This window comes from Dasypus novemcinctus, chromosome X (assembly GCF_030445035.2).
Source record: "Dasypus novemcinctus isolate mDasNov1 chromosome X, mDasNov1.1.hap2, whole genome shotgun sequence".
Lineage (NCBI taxonomy): Eukaryota > Metazoa > Chordata > Mammalia > Cingulata > Dasypodidae > Dasypus > Dasypus novemcinctus.
The window spans coordinates 110,013,210-110,037,322 of record NC_080704.1 but is presented as its reverse complement, the minus strand read 5'-3'; the positions used below and the strand labels follow the sequence as shown (position 1 = coordinate 110,037,322).

At 39.2% G+C, this 24,113-nt stretch overlaps 1 protein-coding gene and 1 pseudogene across 1 annotated transcript; one reads left to right on the top strand and one right to left on the bottom strand.

Moving 5' to 3' along the window:
• Window positions 1–12,669: 12,669 nt before the first annotated feature.
• On the bottom strand, window positions 12,670–13,350 carry LOC101430212 (rRNA-processing protein FCF1 homolog pseudogene; annotated as a pseudogene).
• A 4,613-nt stretch (window positions 13,351–17,963) lies between these two features.
• LOC101429762 (histone H2B 7-like) lies at window positions 17,964–18,545 on the top strand. The gene has a single exon (XM_058291113.1). The coding sequence runs from the start codon at window positions 17,964–17,966 to the stop codon at window positions 18,543–18,545; it is 582 nt and encodes a 193-aa protein (XP_058147096.1).
• The last annotated feature ends 5,568 nt before the right edge of the window (window positions 18,546–24,113 follow it).

Below are 24,113 nucleotides of genomic sequence, written 5' to 3'. Positions count from 1 at the left end.
ATAACAACCTGAATTGATGTTGATAACAAAAGGTAACTTCGTAAGAGGATGACCTGTTAGAGGACACTTCAATCTGCATATTAAGGTGGTGGTAGGGGGAAGATAATCTTTTTTTTTTTTTTTTTTTTTTTAATTTTTTTATTTTTTATTGACTTTGTAATAATATTACATTAAAAATATATATGTGAGGTCCCATTCAACCCCACCCCCCCCACCCCCCCCTCTCCCCCCCCCCCCCAACAACACTCGTTCCCATCATCATGACACATCCATTGGATTTGGTAAGTACATCTTTGGGCACCTCTGCACCTCATATACATTGGTTCACATCATGGCCCATACTCTCCTCTATTCCATCATGTAGGCCCTGTGAGGATTTACAATGTCCGGTGATCACCTCTGAAGCACCATCCAGGGCAGCTCCATGTCCCAAAGACGCCTCCACCTCTCATCTCTTCCTGCCTTTCCCCATACCCTTTGTCCATTATGTCCACTTTTCCCAATCCAATGCCACCTCTTCTATGTGGACACTGGATTGGTTGTGTCCATTGCACCTTTATGTCAAGAGGAGGCTCAGATTCCACCTGGATGCTGGATGCAATCCTCCCATTTTCAGTTGTAATCACTCTAGGCTCCATGGTGTGGTGGTTGTCCTTCTTCACCTCCATCTTAGCTGAGTGTGGTAAGTCCAATAAATCAGATTGTAGGTGCTGGAGTCTGTTGAGGCTCAGGATCTGGCTATCACATTGTCAGTCCAGAGATTCAAATCCCCTAAATATATCTTAAACCCCAACATTAACTGCACCTCCAGCACATTAGCATGAAAGTCTTATGAAGGGAGATCCCATCTGAGTCCAGATTCATCACACATAAACACCATTTCCAAAGAGGGGCCATCTGCCCTGGTAGTTAACCCCATCGGCCATGACCATAACTCCCATGGGTCTCTTTAGCCCTCAAAGGAACCAATATCTGGGGGTTGTATCTGCTTTATCTGTCTCTCTGACTCTGCTCAGTTGTGCATGAGGGCAAACCTTCTGCCAGCCTCAGTATAGGAAAAACTACTTTCTCCATTATTTTATAAAATCTAAGATTCAAAATGGAATCAAGATTATCTTCCCCCTTCAAGGGAGGGGGCAAGAAGGGGGAAGATAATCTTGATTCCATTTTGAATCTTAGATTTTATAAAATAATGGAGAAAGTAGTTTTTCCTATACTGCTAAAATAAAATACCTGTTAATTAATGTAATCATGGCAAAGGTGTAGAAGTACAAAGTAAGGTACTAAAAATAGTTAAGTTCATTTAATATGTTATAAACTGCATTGGGAGTATTTAGAAAGTATAAAAAAATTGAGAGACAGACTTCGGTTTTGTCAAGCTCTCTTGTGAATTCAAATTAGTACCCTGCATGGTGCTTCTCCATTTGAGTTATTGACTAGGTCAGTCTCTACGACCCCAAAAATAATGAAAGGATCTACCATATCTCTGGACATAGCTCCTGAAGTACATGGAAGGTACATTGTTGCATCAGACTCCTGTGGCAGCCGGTGATGGATTAATATGGCCAGATTTACAATGGACATTGCCTCCAGACTTGCTGTTTCATAGTGCTAAAGGTGCTATGCACTAGGCTGGTGAAACACTGGAGCTTCCCAGCAGGGGCTAGTCGTGCTGCAATATGCTGGCTGTGTGATGAATATACCAAGTGGAGCAATAATTACAAGAGTAATGTGAGTAGAACCTAAACAGATACAACTGGCACTATGGCCTGCACCCATAGAGACACAACAGGTATGGTATTGCAAACCTGGAGCTTAGCTCTATTAAGTGCAGCTCAAAGAGGAACTTGTGCATTGATTAGTATTAAGTGCTGTACCTATATTCCTGATGAATATAATAATATCTCTTCTATTGTAGATCATATGCAGAAGGATACTTAACATGTTAAAAGTCTTTGTAAATTTAATTCATTTTCTAAGTAATTAATGAACAGCCTATAAGATAAAAGAATGGCTCCTAAGTATTGTCTTTATTTTGCTTGTCATATGCTTATCTTGTTGTTGCCTATATTGTCTTTGGGAGTTTATGTCTAGGGAAGTGCCTCTTCTCATACCTCTCCTAGCTGTCCTAGGCATAACCACCACTGTGGGAACTGGGGGTGGCAGTTTCTCCCTAGATTTAACTGTATCTTTAAAATTTTGACTAAATTTATTTATTCCAAAATCAGTGCCTTCCAGAGCAAGGTATTAGTCCTGTGGGGATTTCACCTAGTTCCAATCATGGTGCTGGACCCACCTTCCCTCAACCTCCATAGACTAGCCAGGGAGTTTCACATCCCATCATGCAGGGACTACTGCCCCTAACCAGCAGGAAGCAGCTACAGAAGAATACCATCACTTTTCAGCCCCTCCTTGAGAATAAGTATGTAAACTCTCTGAGGGGGAAGTTGAGGCAAGTTAGTATAGGAAACAGGGAAGCAGCTGGTCAGGATAAATCCTGCCAAAGACCCTGGTCACGAGGTCCTGTTTGAAAGTCCCTGACTCAAAAGAATTCCTGGATAACTCCAAACAGAAAGGCGTCCCCATTGGTTCCCTGAAAGCTGACAGATGAAGGTAGAAAAGCAACCAATCCGGGCAGCAAATAGCTGGGGCCCTATTGTGTCTATGTAGACTCTCCTTATGCCAAAACTAGTTTTTGAGGTCACCACAGAAAACTCAGAAGGGGAAATTTTATGGTATTGAAAGCCTCCTCATAGGACTCCTATACCTGGTACTCTGTTATCTACAAATGTAGATAACAAATGGAAATGTTGCCTGTATACTGTTAGACCAGCATGATCTGCCCCTAATCATTCCCCATAAACATCCTTCCTTTTGCCTGTAGTTCTCTAGCCAATACCACTCTACAGTGGATTTTGGCAGTAATCCGTGCCCACAATTGAACCCAAAGTTGGGTTTGCACAGATTTACCACCCTCAGGTGCTATTGGCCTTCCTTGGACTGTAACTCCTGCAAACTGGACAGTGTGGAACACCTTCCTGGCATGGCAAAATATGACCCATCAACAAGCTTGGAACAAGACATTCTCATTTAAGATTGAGATTCAGCTGCCATCTTTCAATGAGACTCATAATTATATTTTTCCCTTATAAGGGAATAGTTGAATAAGCCCAGGCCTTTTTAAGGATATGCTCTATATAATGGTTTAGGATGGCTAATGGCTGAGCCTGTCACCCTAGTTTGCATCACCCGTTTGCATGGAATAACGAGGGAATCCGTGATGTGGGATGGTTACCTCCTGAGTTGTGTAACTTTACTATTAAGGCTAGATATAGAGTAAAGTGTGCTCCCTGGTGGTTCTACCCATTGGCCTTTTTTGTGCCAGGTAGAACTGCAGTTGTCACTGAACAACACATAACAGCTTTAGTTGTCTTTTATACTGCTGTGTGTTGAATGTGGATACAATGCTTGTCCTGTGGTCATTGTAGGCTGCTACATGGGATGAATTATGGGGACACAGACCCTCCCCCAAGTCCTCAGCATGTAGCTGCCTGTGTGACCTAGACAAAAGTTAAAGGTTAACAACCCTCCCTGGGGGGAAGAGAATGTGTAGATCGTGTCATAAACTATAATCTTCCCTAAGCAGTAAACATCCTTCCTATAAGCATAGTGACAACATCACCAGACCCCATATATATGCTTCATATGACCCTGCCAGAAACTGTTTCATATGCTATGGAATGTCTTTATTCTGAAACCCCTTATATCACCCCTCCTTTTTCCATCTCTTTGCGGAGCACTATTTTCATTCTCCAACTGGCCATCATCTCTCCTGTTCATAAGTTCCAATAAAGCTTAAATCTGACTCAGTACCAGGTGTGTTTTTTTGTCTCACAGCCACACTCACTCATGCCCTTCAGGAGCAGGACTACATATCCTAGGCAACCTCATGTTAACAAAGTGCATTATAGCTTCATGGTGAAAGGAGAGCTTTGGAAACAATAAGGTCAAGATAGAATCTGCTTCAATTGTAAATTGCATTCAGCTGGTAGTCAGAGGCCTATGATAACAGTGGCTTAAACAAGACAGAGTTTATCTGTTCTCAAATAAAGGAGACAGGAGGTAGGCAATCAAAAGCTCCTATGGTTCCTCTAGTATCATGGGGGACTGAAGTTTCATCTACTGCTCTGCTACATCATTCTCAGTGCATAGCTTCCATCCTCAAGATTGCCTCATGGCACAGAATGGCTGCTAGAGCTCCAGCCATCACATCTTCTTCCTGCAGCCAAGTTGCCCAAGAGTGCCTGCCCTGTGTGTGGCAGGGACCCCTGAGCTCTCAACACTCCTGCAGCTCTTCCCCCTTGTCCTGCTGCCAGCCTTCAGCCATGTGCTTTGCAAAGTTACACATGGGGCAACAGTGGGGCAGCTTAGAGCCCCAGAGTCCCTTACTGCAAGTACCTGGCACCCCACACCAAAGCCCTCCTAAGGGAGGAAGTGGCATTGACATCTTCAAAAATGGCCAGCTCTGCAGACTCCACCTGCAGCCCAGGGAATAATCATCTTAATTCTCCTAAATGTCCCCTTAATTCAATTCAAAAGGAACACACTTGGATATATCAGTTCTTTATTCATATTTTGAAATTGGATTAAAAGTGAGCAAAGAAATAGGAAAATAATTTTTAAAAAATTCCTCTTACTTTCCAAGGATGAATGTTCCAAGACATTTCTTATTGATTCAGCCCAGTATAACTTATAATACTTTGGGTTAATGACTGTGGCTCAGAGGCTGTGGTTCTTTGTTTGCTGAGCCAGTGGAGCCTGTGATGTAGGCTGCACTCAACACTTCCATCATCTGAGTTATGTTTAAATGCGGGTAATGCAGTTTTGTGTTTAAAAAAACAATGATAGTCCAGAAAACAGTAGAATCTGATAAATTTGAATGAATTAAAATAGTATTTCAGAATCCAGGGAGATTTTTTTTCTTTAAAATACACTGTTGGGTTTTTATTCTTCACTTAATTCCTCATTCACCCACTGAGTGATTAATACAATGTATTCGTTTTCCCTTTCAGTCTTCAATATTAAGTCCCCATATTCTTCTGTCTATCCTGGACTTTATCTGTCTCAATCACCCTGCATTCCCAGTCTTCATTCCATAGCTCAATTACTGTGAATTTAACTTGCTTGATTAATGGTTATATTTGCTTTCTGAATTTACAAATGCAAAAAAATACCAAAAAAAACCCCACTGAAAATATTCTCAGGAATTCCATATGTTAAAATGACTCCTCACACATTACAGTATGTAGGAGACTGACATGCAAGAATAACTTTGAAAATATATTTATATGGCATATTGACAAGCACTGGATATTTGAAGGAACAACAATTAGCAGAATATACATTGAGTACTGAAATACAGCTTTTTGGAGCTTGCGCACAGCTTTTTCTCTAAACTGGTCATGGCTCTGAAAAGATCTTTTGGCTTCCAAAAATGTTCTTCCAGATTTGTAAGAAAATCACATGGCACCCCACAGGTGGATTTACCTGTTGTTGACTTTGTAGTATGTTTTTTGGTTTCCTTGGTCAGCATATCATTCTTCTCAAATCCTTTTATAAGATTTTTCTTATTTTCCAGAATAGTAATGACTGATAATACTGATGATGAAGCTCCTTTCTCCTATATGCTGACTGTAATGATCCCATGGTAGCCCTGGAGGCAAAATGGCCTATCAAAGCATTCTGCTTTGGACTGAAATAGCCAGACATTTACCCCCTCATTGATCAGTCATCCTCCTGGTATTCTTTCCTGCCCCAATCTTTCTCTTTAATTTGTGATGCCCTGCCAGAGGTGAAGCCCTCTGTGTGTTCAGGTTCTCCTAGAGCTGCTTTATACTTTTTTATGATACTGTGAAGAACAGTTATGATTTTTACAGATTGTCTAGCCAGTTTCTGATGGTTAGGCTAAGTGTCACATATTTACAGGTTTCTGCAAATTATTCAGTAAGGGAATTTCCAAATTATTTTAAACATTCACGGGAATCACCTAACACAATTTATAAAATATTGGGAATTAAAGTAAGTTTCTACAAATTTTCAAGTATTCAAATCACAGAGTTGGTGCTCTCCCCAGGAGGAAACTCTGGCTTGGAAATTAAGGAACCTATTTACAGGAAAACAAACAGAAAATTATTGAGCCTACAAAAACTATAGAGACATTAGAAATTATTAACATCAATATTAACATGAACCTTGAAATAACTTCACCAAATCGAAGGGGGGACGTCATCTTCATTTTCAGAATTTGTCACCATCCTTATTTTAATCCAAAAGAGAGAACACATACCCACTCTAACCTCTGTTTTCATATTTTGAAATCCCCACAATTAAAACAAGACAACAAAGAAAAAACACTCGGTGAAACACACCATAGTCCTCCTTGATATCCATGACTGAACATTCCAGAAAGGTTCTTATTGGCTCAGCCCAACATAACTTTGAATATGTTGGGCCAATGGATGTGGCTTAGGGACTGTAGGTACATGATTGGCTGAGAGAATGGCATGTGGAGCAGGGCCTGCTCTTATTGGTCGCACCCAGCATCCAAGTGATTAACATAATCACCAGTTTTGAAGGTTTGCATTTCAAAAACAAATGGCTCTTGCCTGGAAAAGAGTACAATCAGATAAATGTAAATGAATTAGAGTCCAAGGAGCTTGCATAGATATGGTTTATAACACTGTAGCTTTAGGTATTTCTGTCCTGTGTTTTGGGTCCTCACATATATCCACGAATTCCTTAATTTGGGTCATACTGAAGGAAGTTTGATTAGGCTGTGTTTGTTTCATTAATTCTGAATCACTGGGTGGTGCTTATAGTTTTTCATTTACAACACTACATCTCTTTCCCTTGTATTGCTTTTTCTGTCAAACACACCATTTAGATCAAGATTTCTCACTGCCTATCTTCCTCATTCACTGCTGTGTGAATAATCAGATGTACTAATTTCTCCTTTCAGTCTTCAACATCAAGCCCCAATTTCCTTCTGTTCCTCCCATATTTCACGACTCAATCATCCTTCATTCCAGTTCCTCATTCCACAGCCCAATTATCATGTATTTTACACAAACTCGTATTTGCCTTCCTGAATTTACAATTGCAAAACACCCCAAATCACTTAAATTCCCTAATGGATTTGATATGCTAAAATGTCTTTTCGTATCATATAATATGTATAAGACCAGCTTGCAAAATTAGCTTTGATAATATCTTTGTATTGTGTATTGACAAAAGCTGGTAATTTGAAGGGGCAGCAGTTATGATAGAAATTAAGCCAATGGTGAAATGCATTTCCCAGTCTTTCTCTTGAATATGTAGAATTTTGTAAATTTGAATATATGTCCATGGTTGGGTCTTTCCTGGGTCGGTCTTAATCTTCTTATGGTTGGATCAAGATGGATATGATTGTTGTAGGTTTTCTACCCTTTGTCTGTTAAACTCACAATGGCTTATTTACAGATTTTTACAACCTAGTCAATAAAGGAATTCCTGAATTATTTTAAAAGTACAAATATAATACCTAACAAAATTGACCAAATACTGCATTTTTTAAAAAGAAAAATATTTCTGCCAATTCTTTATGGCTGTTTAAAAAGCTTCTGTGGGGAATGGAGTCCAGAACTTCTCACTACTCCATCTTGGTTGGGGTGGGCCTAGTCTGGTTAGGTTTTTAAAAAAATCAATTTTATCGAAACATAGTCATAAAGTATACAGTCCATTCAATGTGTACACTCAGTGGTATTTGGTATAATCACATAGTTGTGCATTCATCACTTTAATCATTATTAGAGCATTTTCATTACTCCACTAATAATAATAATAACAAAAAACAGGCAAACTACTCCTTAATAATCATCTCTCAATCTCTATCCTTCCCCTGCCATGCATAGCTGCTATTCGGTTTCCGTCTCTCTAATTTATTGTATTCGTATTTTGTATAGATGGAGTCAAACAATATGCATTGCCTTTTGTATAGTTTCTTTAACTTAGTATATTTCCTTTTTTTACTCTTAATGGAAAATTATTAGTATATTAATATACACTACTATCTATAGTTTGCTTTGGTTGTATTTTTGCCTGATGCTAACATCTTGTAACATTAATATACATTTGTTTGTTCTCAAAGAAAAACAGTCTTATATATGCAATATTACCCAAACTCATATTACACATGAGGTTTCACTATGCTATATAGTACCACGTTTCATTTTTTAGCTTTCCCTCTAGTAATATACATGACCTTAGATTTTCCCTTATAATCACCATCATACCCATAAATGAGCACAGCTAGTTACAAAAACCATGATGTGCTTTCACCATGTCTTAATAAATATCAAATGTTTGAAATGGAGAGTATTGTTCTCTCTCAACAGAGGAAGCTAGAAATCAAAAAGAAAAAATCAACTGGAAATCTTCAATATAACTGTAATATATTCAATATTCAATATAACCGAAATATTCAATATAACTAAATATTCAATTGGAAATTAAGCAATACACACTAGACAACATTAACAATTACATTCAAATTTGCATGTTCAAAATGAATGAAAAATCATCTGCATTCTCACTGATTATGATCCTTTTATTAATTTGATAGAATGAAAGGAGCGATGCCTACTGTCAGATCTAATTTCCTATTTTGAAATCTCCAGGATTAATACAAAACAATAAAGAAAGAACACACAATGAAACACAGCACATTTCTCCTTAATCTCCTTGTTTGAACATCCTAGAAACACTCTTACTGGTTCAGCCAGGTATACCATAGCATACATTTGACCGATAGTTGTAGCTCAGCATTGTAATACTTCATTGGCTGACCCAGTGGAGCATGTCACTGCTCTCTTTGGATGCTCCCAGCATCCAAGTGATACACAATTCCAGGTTTTGAAGGTTTGTGTTTTAAAACACAAAAGTTTATATCCTGGGAAAGAGGAGAATTTGGTAAGTCTGAGTGAATTAGAACAGCATTTTCAGAAACTAGGGAGCTTCAAAGATTGTTTTTTGAATTTTTTGTTTTAGCTATTTCTGTACTTTTGTTTCCTCTTTTTATTTCAGTGAATTTCTTGAATGGGTCATGTTGAAAGAAGTTTGTTTGTTCTATTAATACTGATTCTAGGGAAGTGAATGTGGCTCAAGCGATTGAGTTCCCGCCTAACACATGGTAGGTCTATTGTTCAGTTCCCAGTGCCTCCTACAGAAGACAGCAAGCTGGCATGATAGGCAGACACAGCAAGCTGACACAACAAGATGCACAACAAGAGACACAAGAAGAAAAAAGAATGTAATGAGAGACACAACAAAGCAGGGAGCAGAGGTTCCTGGTGCCTCCTAAAGAAGACGAGCAAGGACAGCGGACTTGGCCCAGTGGTTAGGGCATCCGTCTACCACATGGGAGGTCTGGGGTTCAAATCTGAGGCCTCCTTGACCCATGTGGAGCTGGCTCATGCGCAGTGCTGATGCGCACAAGGAATGCCATGCCACCCAGGGGTGCCCCCCCCGTAGGGGAGCCCCACACGCAAGCAGTGCGCCCCGTAAGGAGAGCCGCCCAGGGTGAAAGAAAGTGCAGCCTGCCCAGGAATGGTGCCGCACACATGGAGAACTGATACAACAAGATGACGCAACAAAAAAGAAACACAGATTCCCGTGCCGCTGACAAAAACAGAAGCAGACAAAGAAGATGCAGCAAATAGACACAGAGAACAGACAACCGGGGTGGGGAGGGAGAAATAAATAAATAAATAAATCTTTTAAAAAAAAAAGACGAACAAGACAGTGAGCTGATGTGACAAGCAGGTGCTGCAAGTTGATGCAGCAAGAGACACAAGAAGGAAAAACATAATGAGAGATACAACAAAGCAGGGAACAGAGGTGGCTCAAGCAATTAGGCGCTTCCCTCCCACATTGGATGTCCCAGGTTCAGTTCCCAGTGCCTTCTAAAGAAACAAAGACAGCAGACACAGCAAGTGCAAAACAACAAGGGGTGGGAAGAAACATATAAAATAAATCTTTTTTAAAAATACCGATTCCACTGATTTAGTGCGTATAATTTTTCCTTTATAGCAGTAAAACTGTTTCCCTTATATCACATTTTTTGTAAAGCACATTGAGATCAAGATTGCTCACTTACTCCGTTTTTATCATTCACCCACTGAGCGAATAATCAGATGTAATAATTCCCCTTCCAGACTTCAAAATCAAGCCCCAGTTTTACTCTCCCCATTCCAGAATTCATGTTTTCCTCTCCCTGCATAGCAGTTTGTTCTACAGCCCATTTATCCTATACTTTAATGTTGCTTTACTAATGCTTTTATTTGCTTTCCAAAATTACAATATAAAACACCCAAAGCACATTCTAGATGTCCAAATGTTTTCAACATATTAAAATGACTTCTCAGATAATACAATATGTTTGAGAACAGAATTCAACAATAACTTTGGTAAAAACATCTGTTTGGCATTTGATTAACACTGGCAACATGAATCAAGAACAAGTAGCAGGAGAGAAATTAATAGCAACATGTAGTTTTTTTGGTGTTTTTGCTTTTTTAAACTTGTCTACAGTTTGTTCTTTTCCTGAACAGGCTCAAGGCTCACAAATGAGGCTTCGTATTACAAAAAGTTTGGTCTGGATTTTTTTTTTAATTTTAAAATTTTTATTAGAGAAGTTGTGAGCTTAGAAAGCAATCATGGATAATATGCATAATCCCATACATTACCCCACCACCAGCACCTTGCATTGTTGTGAAATATTTGTTCTAAATTGTATAAGAACATGATCAAAATATTACTGATAACTATGGTCCAAAGCTTATATTTGGTGTATTTTTCCATAAACCACCCTATTAACATCATGTATTAGTATTGTACATTTGTCATAATTCATGAGAGAACACTCTCATATTTGTGCTTTTACCGGGGTCTATCATCCACCACATGGTTTACTGTGTTATACAGTCCCATGCCTTGAATACACCATCTAAAGTATACACTCCATGGCTCTCAGTTTCATCACAGAGTTGTGCTGTCATTGCTTCAGTCAATTTTAGAACATTTATCTTACTCCAATAGAAAAAATCCCATTCCCCCTATTACTGACCCTTAGCATTGATACAGTACTTTCTTTGCTATTGATGCAACAATATTACAATATTGCTGTTAACTATGTTATTTGCCCCATGTATCACTATATTCTTAACACCTTGTAATAGTGACATGCATTTGTTCCAGTTCATAAAAGAATATTCTTGTATTTGTACTATTAACTATAATCCTCATCCAACACAGAGTTCACTGTTATAAGTCCCTACATTATTTTCTAGCTTTCTTTCAGTTGACATTTACCTCCCTAGACTATCCCTTTCAGCTACAATCATATTTCTAAATCAGGAGTGTTACTTAGCCTCATTATAATGTGTTACCATCAACTCTATCCATTTCTACATATTTACAATCAATCTAATTAAAAATTCTACATACATTAAGCATCAGTGCCCCCCGAGTCCTCATTTTATCTTTTAAAAACCTATACTCTAGATTTTAACTCCATGTGTTTACTCATCATATTTAGATCATATTATTGAGACCATACATGTCATATGTGTCCCAATTTCATTACTTCTTATAGCAGTACAGTATTCCATCATACATATATACTACATTTCATTTATTCATACATCAGTTGATGGACAATTGGGTTGTTTCCATCTTTTGGTAAATGTAAATAATTCCACTATGAACATCAGTGTGCAAATGTTAGTTCATGGCCCTGTTTTCTGTTCTTTTGAATATATTCCTAATAGAAGGATTGTTGATCATACAGCAGTTCTAGATTTTACTTCCTGAGGAACTGCCAAACTTTCTTCCACAGAGGTTGCACCATTCTGCATTCCTACCAACAGTGAATGAGTGTTCCTATTTCTCCATAGCCTCTCCAGCACTTCTATTTTTCTGCTTTCAAAATAACGGCCATTCTATAAGGTGTGAAATGATATCTCATCATAGTTCTGATTTGCATTTCCCTAATAGCTAGTGATATTGAACATTTTTTCATGTGTTTTGTCGCCATTAGTATTGTCTCTTTGGCAAAATGTCTTTTTAAGTCTTTTGCTCATTTTCAAATTGGATTGCTTACCTTTTTTTTTTTACATTTTCATTTTGAAATAATTTTTTAACTTATAGGACCAGCCCCACACAGAAAATTCCAACATAGTACTGACTCATTATTTTAAAGATTAAGTCAATCACCAGCACCTCTAGTCTTTCTCCCCTCCTATTCCAACGAAGCAGGAAGAAATCATGCTTTCCGTGTTTACGTATCCATGAATCATACCCCTCCATACTTTTACCTGAGCACACTATTTTCTGTATTTATTTATTTATATGTTCCTCTTACCCAACATAATATTGAGTCTTGAGGGCAGGACCGTATCTTATTAAGCTCCTTGTATGGACTTAATAAATATTTGTTGAATAAACAAATATAAAACAAAGACCATCTAATGATCTGAGCAATCAAATGAGCTTCTGGTTTATAAAAAAGCAACATTTTTAAAAAAGATACAAAATACCACTTTCAAAACTATCAAAAAGTGAGCGCACTTAATATCACTCAATCAGCTCATAACAGAGCATATTGAATGAAGGAGTAACAGAGAAAGTCAGTAGAAGGAAGGTAGAGAAACTTTTTCTTGCAAGGACTAGAACCAAGGGGCCCCAAATATCATCTGGCATCCATTCGATGTACAAATGGTTAGAAATGTACATGATAGGAACTCCAAGGATCTTTCAGATTCTTCACTTAAGGTCCTGATCAACTGTGGCCACAATATAACACTTGTGCTGAGTTATTCTCTGTACTAAGTAGTCATCAGCATAGGTTCCTTTGTGCGTGCATGGTAATCATTCAGATCTTGGATTCTTGGCAATCCTTAGAGTCACTCGATACTTCTATCACGATTTTTCAATTTCAGCCATGACAGTGTCAGTTATACAAGGGATATACTTGGCATACAAACAGTCCGTCATCAACTGCACTAAATCCAGTTTAGCTTTAATGGAAAAGTTGATAAAGTTGGTATTAACCTGCATGTGGTAAGGTGGGTCCAGCTGTGTATTATATTGGAAGAATAAGCAGGAAGGGTGTTGGGGCATTTCTCTTTCCTTGAGTGCACTGGGATCTTTCTTTTCTTTCTTTTTAGATTTTAATCTACCCTTTTCTTTAAGCCTCTGATCTTTGAGACTAAGCATTTGCTTCATGGTCACATACTTCCTTGCTTTCTTTTGCTTACCTATGTTCATGCTGCCTGTTTACCTTTTTATAATTAAGTGATATGGTCTTTTTATATAGCATGAAAATGAAATCCTTATCTGATATGTGGTTCACAAATATTTGCTCCCATTTAGGAGGCGGCCTTTTCACCTTCTTGATAAAATCCTTTGAAGCACAAAAGTTGTTAATTTTGAGGAAGTCCCATTTATCCAGTTTTATTTCATTTCTTGTGCTTTAGGTATAAGGTTTAAGGAACCATCACATACCAACAGATCTTGGAGATGTTTCCCTACATTTTCTTTTAGTTTTATTTGTCTAGCTTTTATATTATGTCTTTGATCCATTTTGAGTTAATTTTTGTATGTGGTGTGATATAGAGGTGCTCTTTCTTTCTTTTGGATATGGATATCCAATTCTCCCAGCACCATCTCTTGAATAGACTGTTCGGACTCATCTGCTTTGGCTTGACGGCCTTGTCAAAAATCACTTGACCATAGATGCAGGGGTCTATTTCTGAGCACTCAAAATTTTTCCATTGTTCTATATATCTATCTTTACGATAGCACCACACTGTTTTTTTTTACCACTGTAGCTAGTTAATATGATTTAAAGCCAGGATGTGAGAGTCCTCCAAGTTCAATCTTCTTTTTAAAGATGTTTCTGGTTATTCAGGGCCATTTAACTTTCCAAATACATTTGATACTTGGCTTTTCCATGTCTCCAAAAAGGTGATTGGAATATTTTTTGAGATTAGATTGAATCTGTAAATCGATTTGAGTAAAATTGACTTACTAACCATATTTATTCTTCCAATCAATGAACATGGAATGTCCTCCCATTTATTTACATCTTCTTTGATTTTTTTTTAGCAAAGCATTATAGTTCTCTGAATACAAGTGCTTTACATCCTTGGTTAAATTTATTCCTAAATATTTTATTTCTTTAGTCATTATTGTAAATGGAATTTTTTCTGAGTTCCTTGTCAGACTGCTCATTGCTAGTGCACAGAAACACTACTGATTTTTGTGTATTAATCTTGTGTCCTGCCACTCTGCTGAACTCGTTTATTAGCTATATTAGTTTTGCTGTAGATTTTTGGGGACTTTCTAAGTATAGGACCATATCATCTGTGAATAGCAAAAGTTATACTTCTTTCTTTCCAATTTGGATGGCTTTTTATTTCTTTTTCTTGCCTGATTGCTCTAGCTAGAACCTTTAACACTATACTCAACAACAGTGGTGGCAGTGGAAATCCTTGTCTTGTTCCTGATCTCAATGGGAACTTTTCAGTGTTTCACCAGTAAGTACAATATTAGCTGTGGGTTTTTCATACAAGTTCTTTATCATGTTGAGAAAGGTTCCTTCTTTTCCTATATTTTGGAATTTTTTTATCAAGAAAGGATACTCTATTTTGTTAAATCCTCTTTCTGCCTCTATTGAAATGATCATGTGATTTTTCTTCTTTGGTTTTATTAACGTGATGTATTACATTGATTGATTTTCTTGTGTTGAACCACCCTTGCATACCTGGGATAAAAGTCACTTGATCGTGCTGTATAATTCTTTTAATGGGCTTCGTATAATTCCAGTATTTTGAAATTTGTTGAGATCTGTTTTGTGAGCCAAAATATAGTCTATCCTGGAAAAAGATCCAGGAGCACTTGCTGTTTGGGGGTACAATATTCTACATATGTCTGTTAGGTCTAGTTCATTTATCTTATTATTCAAGCTCTCGGTTTACTTATTGATCCTCTGTCCAGATGTTCTATCTAATGGTGACATGTATTGAAGTCTTCAGTTATTATTGTAGAGACATCTATTTCTCCCTTCACTTTTACCAGTGCTTGCCTCATGCATTTTGGGGAACCCTGGTTAGCTGCATAGATACTTATGATTGTTATTTCTTCTTGTTAGATTGTTCCTTTTATTAATATATAATGTCCTTTCTTGTATGTAATAAAAGACTTGCATTTAAAGTCTATTTCATCTGATATATGTGTAGCTACTCGAGGTTTTTTTTTTGTTTGGTTTGGTTTGGTTTGGTTTGGTTACTGCATGCATGGAATATCTTTTTCCAGTCTTTCACTTTCACCCTATTTGTATCCTTGGGTCTAAGGTGAGTCTCTTGTAGACAGCATATAGATGGCTCTTTCTTAAAAATCCATTTTGCCAGTCTGTGTCTTTTGATTGGGAAGGTTAATTCCATTAATATTCAATGTTATTACAGTAAAGGCAATACTGACTTCACCCATTTTGACCTTTAGGTTTTATCTGTCATATCTTCTTTTCACCAAACTTCTTACACTTTTAGTTACTTTTATTTATAATCATCATTCCTAGACTCTCCCTCCTGTCATTACTTTTCAGTCTGCTGCGTTCCTTTTAGTATTTCCTCCAAGACTGGTTTCTTGCTGACAACTGGCTCAGTTTCTGTTTCTGTGAATACTCTTAACTCACCTTCTGTTTTGAAAGACAATCTTGCTGGATATAAGATTCTTGGCAAGCAGATTTTGTCTTTCAGTGTCTTAAATATATCATACCATTGCCTTCTTGCTTCCCTCATTTTTAAAAACAAATCCACATTTGATCTTTTGGGAATCCCTTGTATGTGATAATTCATTTTTCTTTTGCTGCTCTCAGGATTCTCTGTCTTTGGCATTTGACATTCTGATTAGTATATGTCTTGGAGTAAGTCTGTTCAGATTTGTTCTGATTAGAGTATCCTGTGCTTTTTGACATGGATATCTATGTCCTTTAGAAGAGCTGGGAAATTTTCTGTTATTCCCTCAAATATCCCTTATGCCTCTTTTCCCTTCTCTTCTTCTTTTGGGACACCTATGACACATATGTTTGCATGCCTGTTGTCACCATTCAGTTCCCTGAGACCCTGCTTAATTTTTTTTGTTCTTTATTAATCTGTTCTTTTGTGTGTTTGCTTTCAGAAGCCCTACTCACTGATCCTTTCTTTTGCCTCTTCAAATCTGCTGTCATATGTCTCCAGTGTATTTTTTAAAATTTCATTTATTTTCCCTTTCATTCCCATAAGATCTGTTACTTTTCTGTGTATGTTTCAAATTATTTTTTGTATTCACCCAATGTCTTCCTAATATCCTTAATCTCTTTAGCTATTTCATTGAATTTATTAAGATTTGTCTGAACATCTATGATTAGTTGTCTCAACTCCTTTATTTCATCTGGAGGCTTAGTTTGTTCATTTGGGCTATATCTCTCTGTTTCTTAGTATGGCTTGTAATTTTTGTTAGTGTCTTGGCATCTGATTTTCTTTATGTATTTATTCTGGGCTCAATTTCTTCCTTTACTATAGGGCTTTCTTGTTGTTTGGGTTGGTGCTAAAGCCTTTCTTTGATATTTGGTTCAACTTATTTTGGAACATTATAATAGTTGTGTTTCAGCTAATCTGATTTTCTCAGCTCCTACTCATTCTGAAAACACATCCAAAAGGAGGAGGCTAGTGATTGTGGGTCTCAGGAAAAGGACACCACATTGACTTACATGTGGCCTGTAAAGCCATTATGTGTATTAGCCAACACAGAAATTGAGGTGAGCTGGGGAACTGGTAGTGGTATGAAGGGGAGGCAGGTCTCCCTTCTAGTGTCCTATCTTCCACTCTACCCACAGATCCTGTGCTTTTCCTGGATTAGGCCATTTTCCTTCCCCCAGGGACATCCTTTGACCCTAAAACTCTCTATGAGGTTTCCCACACAGCCCCCTATAAAATCACAAAGATTAGTCTTCACCTTATAAAAAGAGAGGTGCTAGAAAACTTAGGTTTACTTGATATGTTCCTATCAAGGAGTTGCAAGGTAAGACTTAATTCAAAGGAATGGCCAGCCTTCCCTAGATTAAATGAGCATGGGCAAAATGTTATTCATATAAATATGTCAGAAATTGCTCACTATATGGGAAGTGCTTAGAGATTTCTCCATTCTCTCCCTCCCATGATGTTCCCACTTATCAGAAATCTGGTGGAGTTTTACATGAGACTATTAAGCATGAAGTATGCAGTTCTGAATCATAGTTGCAGTCATTATTTTAAATGTTAACTTTGCTACCACCATACTTCTTTAATTTAGTATTGTTTAGACCAGTGGTGTTCCATTGCAGATGCACATCAGACTTACCTATGGAGTTTTACTAAAATACAAAGGAAGGGGGCCTGCTCCGGACTTACTGAAGTTTTTAACTGAAATTCTTCGTTTTCTCAGTATACATTCTTACCAAATGCTTGGTATATTTGGGGCAGGCTGTGTGTGTGTGTGCGCGTGTGTGTGCACGCGCGGAGGGTGTGTGTGTGTATATGTAAGCCTATCTGTCCTACCTGTGTGTATCTTCATATGTCATCAGGTTTCTGAATCGTTTTGTCCCTGAAATAGTGAGGCCACAGGCGGCTTTCAGGACTTGAAATAATTGCTTTCTGATTGGTTGATGGGACCACCCAATCACATTTCACGCGCTGCGGCTTTTGACAGGCGTTGCGGCATTGCATCATATCCAATCAGATACCGAGGTTACCCTTGCCCGCAGCGAACACAGGGTATAAAAGGGGCCAACAGTGTGTGGCATTCAGCCATTTTCTTTGGTTCGACGGCACGGCGAGTCTTCCTCTGCCATGGCTGAACCTTCTGAGGTTTACCTCTGCCGAAACACCCCTGCGAAGGCGGATCCCGATCCCGAGATGGCTGTTCCCGAAGCTCAGGAGGCCGATCCTGATGCTCGGCAGGCCGACCCGGATCCTGAGGAGGCCGATACCGAGCCTGAGGAGGCAGATCCGGATCCTGAGGAGGCTGATTCTGCTCCTGAGGAGGCCGATCCTGATTCTGAGGAGGCCGATCCTGATCCTGAGGAGGCCGATCCCCATCCTGAGAAAGTCGACGCTAAGACCAAGAAGCAGAAGAGGCGAAAGCGATGCCGCCAAGAGAGTTTCTCCGTCTACATCAGCAAGGTTTTGAAGCAGGTTCACGATGACCTGGCCATTTCACGCCAGGCCTTGAGCGTCATGGATTCTTTCGTTAACGACATCTTCGAGCGCATCGCGGACGAGGCCGCTCGCCTGGCTCGTTACACCGGGCGCTCAACCATCACCTCCAGAGAGATCCAGACCGCCGTGCGCCTGCTGCTGCCGGGGGAGATAGGCAAGCATGCCGTGTCTGAGGGCACCAAGGCCGTCATCAGGTACACCAGCCACAAGTGAGCTTCCTCAGGAGGACCTGAGCATCGAAACCAAAGGCTCTTTTCAGAGCCACCGAAGTTTTCACTAAAAGAGCGGTGGCCCGCTAAAGTTTGTGCTGCTTGAGCGTAGGGCTCACGGCACTCTGCCGACTTTTAAGGTGTTTTGACCGTGAACTAAATAGCAGCTCGGCGTTACTATAGCTGTAGTGCAGTTCGTTCCAAAGAAAGCAGTGGGTTTTGTTCAAGCACCTGGCGTTGCACCACTTTACTAAACGGTCGTTTCTGTTAGTTATTGTTCTACGTCAGCCTTTATGGGGGTCAGGAAGGTCAAAAACCTGTGGTAAAAATGCTTTTCCACTCACATGCTCTCACGTGTGACTGGTGGGATTTTCCAGACGTTTATTACACGCGCTCTGGCAAGAGATCTCGTGCGGAAAGACGTAGACGAGTTCAGCCGACTTCTGTTAGGCCAGGTATTCATTACGAGGTTTTCAAATATCTGAAACAGTGCCAGCGTCCTCCCTACTTTTTGTAGGAAAGAAGTTTCTCCTTTGAATTTGTAACTCATGTTAACATGATGAAATAAATATGTACTGTGATTTTAAAATGAATTAAAAAATTAAGATATTTGAAATTCTGTTCTACTATTTTATTCCCTAAATATTGAGATATTACCCACATGATAGCTGTTCCTTTGAGTTGCTATTAACTTTATAAAAGTATAACGTTGCCCTGAACCAAAACCGTCTAGAAATTTACTCATTTGCAGTGGAATCAAATCAACTGATATTACCCTCGTTTTCAGTGGGTAAACTCATTAAAATTTCATTGCCTAATATTTGTGAGGACTGTCACATAATCTTGCTGATTGACAGATTTCTTGTCACATTCATAACTAATGGGACTGTTAGTATTATTTCATCAGTAAGCAAGGCTTTTCAGTTTTTTTGAAGTCTGTACGTTCAAAATATTTTATGTTTGTAAGCATTTTAAGTAATGTAATAGATATGAAAATTCTCTTTTGCCCCTTTAGTAGTTTCTGAGATTAATATGGTTTTGTCTTTTATTTAATATATTTAAATCATATTTATAGATTTTCTAATATTAAATTATTCAATTCCTAGAAGGGTTAGAGTGCCTTACTTGAAGGCACTCTGAGGAATTATGCAGCTTGGGAGTATCTGTGTGATTTGTTTGCTGATTGGCTGATGCATTCTAGGCCTACCATCCAATCAGAAGTGACCTGAAAGCTCCATATTTACCTAAGATATTCCAGTTGCTCTGAATTCAAGCAGCATTCACATCTATTTCTTAATCTCACTTGAATATAAGCCCTATACTTGTATCACCCTACCTCATTTTCCAACCCACTCCTCTTTCTCCAAAAGTTGCTTTCACAATGCCCGAGTAATTGATTTTACTCTTCTGTGAAGGGTTCCAGAAATGTCTGGTGAAGATGATGAATTTAGGTATGCTGCCTGGAGCAGGGCAGGATGGCTGCTCTCCCTAGCTGCAGAAGGTGCATAAACAGAGGTGATAGTGTTTCTCTGAGTGTTTCATGACCATCGTATGTCCCTCTATCAGTAGTAGTATTTATCATTAAGTGAACTGATTTGGGAGCACCCAGGCATAAGATCCAGAGTTTTTCTTTAGAGCTGTATGAGTTTACAAAATAATAGTATAAGAGTTGTGGTCAAAGTACCTGTTTTTTAAATAAAGAAGTTATGGGTTGACAGAACAATCATGTATAAAATACAGAACTCTCCTATATCACCCTATTATTAACACCTTGCCTTGTTGTACTACATTTGTTACAATTGTTGAAAGCACATTTTTATAATTGTAAAGTACCTCTTTTATTGGCATTTGTCTAACTTTGCCAGGCTGCTATGACAAAGACCACATAACATGTTGTATTTAACAACAAGAATTTGTTGGCTCATGGTTTTGAGGCTAAGAGAAGTGCAAAATCATATTAGCAAGAGAAAGTTTTCTTTCCAAAGTGTGTAACATTCTGATGTTAGGTGCTGGCAATCCTTGGGGATCTTGATTGGTATTCTAGCCTTGTGTCACATGGTTTATCCTCTCATTTTTTTAAAAAAATGTATTTATTTCTTCCCACCCCTCATTGTTTTGCACTTACTATGTCTGTTTGTCTTCCTTGTTTCTTTAGGAGGCACCAGGAATCAAACCTGGGACTTCTGACATGGGAAGGGGGTGCCTAATCATTTGAGCCACCTCCACTCCCTGCTTTTGTTGTGTCTCCCATTATGTTTTTCCTCCCTGTGTCTCTTGTTGCTTCATCTTGCTGTGTCAGCTGGCCATGCCTGCCCACTGCGCCAGCTTGCTGTCTTCTTTCAGAGGCACTGAGAACCTCTGCTCCCTGCTTTTTTATGTCTCTCATTATACTTTTCTTCTTGTGTCTCTTGTGTCATCTAGTGGTATCAGTTTGCCATGCCTACCTGCTGCACCAGTTCACTCTCTTCTTTAGGAGACACTAGAAATTGAACCAGGGGCCTCCTATGTGGTAGGCCACAGAAGCCCAATCACTTGAGTCACATCTGCTTCCCTATCCTTTTTCTTTTGGGTTCTGTTGACTTCCAATATCTGACTCTTTCCTATGGCTTTCTCTCTGTCCGAATTCCTGCTGTTTATTTAGGACTCCGGTAATTTGAATTAAGGTCCACCCTCATTCAGCTGGGCCACACTGTAGCTAAAATAACATTTTAAAGAGATCCTGTTTCAAATGGGTTTACATTCAGATTAAGAACATGTCTAAATTGGGATGCATAATTCAGTCTACCACAACAGTCTCTTTTTTGATGAATGGTAGAGTCAACCTACTAGCTGGTCCTTTCTTTTTTCCATTTTCTTTTTTGTTTTGTTTTGTTTTGTTTTGTGTTTTGTTTTTGTTTTTTGTCTTTTTTTAAAATGTTACATATACCCCATATACCCCCTAACCCCCTCACCCCACTACTCCCATAACAACAACCTCCTCCATCATCATGGGACAATTCCATTTTCTTATATGCATGCTCTGTAATTTGCTGTTTGACTGATATTTATTTAAATTAGGTTCAATTTTATTTCAAGAGGTTGTTTGCGTTTATACTTCTCACTGTATTTTATATTTTCATCATATTCTAAATATCACATATAACTAACTTAATCTGTTTACAGGATCTACATGTTCAATTCTTTATAGAACAGTTTAATGCAGTCATTGTTTGGTTTTATTTACCCTTGCTTGCTACTTTGCAATAAGGTCTTCCTGACAACTCAATCTGAAGAACTTATCTCCCCCATCACCTACAATTTTTTTCTTCATAACACCTATCATATGAAATTGTTTTGTTCACATGTTTGTTTCCTTATTTTTTTCAGTGTAATCATTAACTTTGCTATCAACCCTAATGGTCAGCTTTCAAAACAGCTGCAATTACCACTTTGGAATTTTCTTTGAGGACGGGGGTAGGCACAGGGATCAATGCTATCTTGTCTACTTGAATAGTACTCATTCATTGCTATCCTTCCTGTTTACTCTCTGATTCATAGCTGAGAAGGGAGGAGGGATATGCAAGGTAAGGGGAGGGGAGGTAGTCAGTAAGGCATCAAACATGGGAATTCAGCACTCACTTGCTTTTCTTCCAAGCTCAGTGCTCCAGAACAGCTTTTTAAGATTCTAATGCCCTCAACTCCTGCTTGAGGCGCCAGGGCTCTGGATCAGTGAGGGACCAGGCCTAAAACACCTCAAGTCCTGGGAGTGCAGCCTGGAGGTGGGCCATCCCCACATGTGGGAGGACACTGCCTGGACTGGGATGAAGAGCCCTCCCACACACACACAATACATGTCCCCAACCCCCCTGCCCCCAAAAACTGAATGTGATCTTATTTGAAAAAAGGGTCTTTACAGATGAAATTAAGTTAAGGATCTTAAGGGATCATCCTGAATTTAAGGTGGGCCTTAAATCTACTACACAGAGAGGAGAGACACATAAAGAAGGCCACATGAACACAGAAGCAGAGATTGGAGTGGTGCAGCCACTAGCCAAGGAACACCTGGAGCCACTAGAAGCTGCAAGATGTAAGGAAGGGTCCTTCTCTATAGGCTTTGAAGGGAACAAGCCCCTGACAACACCTTGACTTCAGACTTCTGCCTTTCGGGACAGTGAGGGAAGACATTTCTGTTGTTTTAAGCGACCCAGTTTGTGGTAAATTGTTAAGGCAGCCACAGGAAACTCAGACGCAGCCCTTTGGCTAGTCAGGTGGTTCCCAGGTCTGTTCCCGGGTTCTTGGACATTGCTTCCTGATGTCATTCCTCAGCTGCCACAGAAGATCCCACTGAGAGAGGACTTCCGTCAGGATACTTGATCCAAGACACCATGGGATTTCTGCTGCCCCTCTCCTGTCCATGAGATGACATGAGAGCAGTGTGGCCCTCCTGCTCCGGGGCCAACTATCCGTGATCCGTCAACCCTGCTGCTTTGCTGGTGCAAGGCCAGCGGGATGCCTGGATCTCTTTCATTTTAAAGTTTGACATCTCCAGACTGGGGGACAGGCTCAGAGCTTTCAAGAAGCCATACAAATTTGAGCATTAGCCAGAAGGGGGTATGGTGGGGACGAGTGTTCTAGGTAGAGCAAAGGGCACATTCAAAGCCTAGGCTGGACCATGTGGCAGTGAGCAACAGTGGGAGAGGAGGCTGGGCCTTCAGGGTCAAGAATAGGACTGTGGATTTTATCCTGAAGATAATGGGAGCCACAGAAAGTTCTCTTTTGATGAAGTGTGCCCTCTCCAGCTTTTTAAAAAAAAACATAAATCTTTATTTTTCATAACAAGATTATACAACAATTTTCTCTCACTGGCAATCCCATGAGATAATCCCCTTGGCCTGATTATTGCAGACTGAGAATCTCATAACTCTAATGTATTACTTGGTCACCATCATCTACTCTAGCTATTTAGTTGCCTCTTTCAAAATGGCAGTGTTGCTATAGCTTCTTGTCCTCGGGAGGATGGGTGGTGAGAGGTGGTTAATGCGTATACACTGGAAAAAATTTAGTTTGGGAAATTTATCTCACTCCCTCACCACACTGACATCTGAAGCCCTTTTTAAAAAACTTTTTATTTTGAAATACTTTCAATCTTCCAGGATAGTTGCAAAAATAATACAAACTCCATACAGATAATTATTTTGTCTTTATTTTTTAAAATGTTACATTAAAAAAATATGAGGTCCCCCTATAGCCCCTATCCCCCTCACCCCACTCCTCCCACATTAACAACCTCTTCCATCATCGTGGCACATTCATTGCATTTGGTGACTACATTTTGGAGCACTGCTGCACCACATGAATAGTGGTTTACATTGTAGTTTACACTCTCCCCCAGTCCACCCAGTGGGCCATGGCAGGACATACAATGCCCAGCAACTGTCCCTGCAGTACCACCCAGGACAACTCCAAGTCCTGAAAATGCCCCCACATCCTATCTCTTCCCTCTCCCTACCATCAGCAGCTACCATGGCATACAGAGAATTTTAACTTACCCCATATTAGATACCCAGATCCACTGATTTTTCATCACATTTGT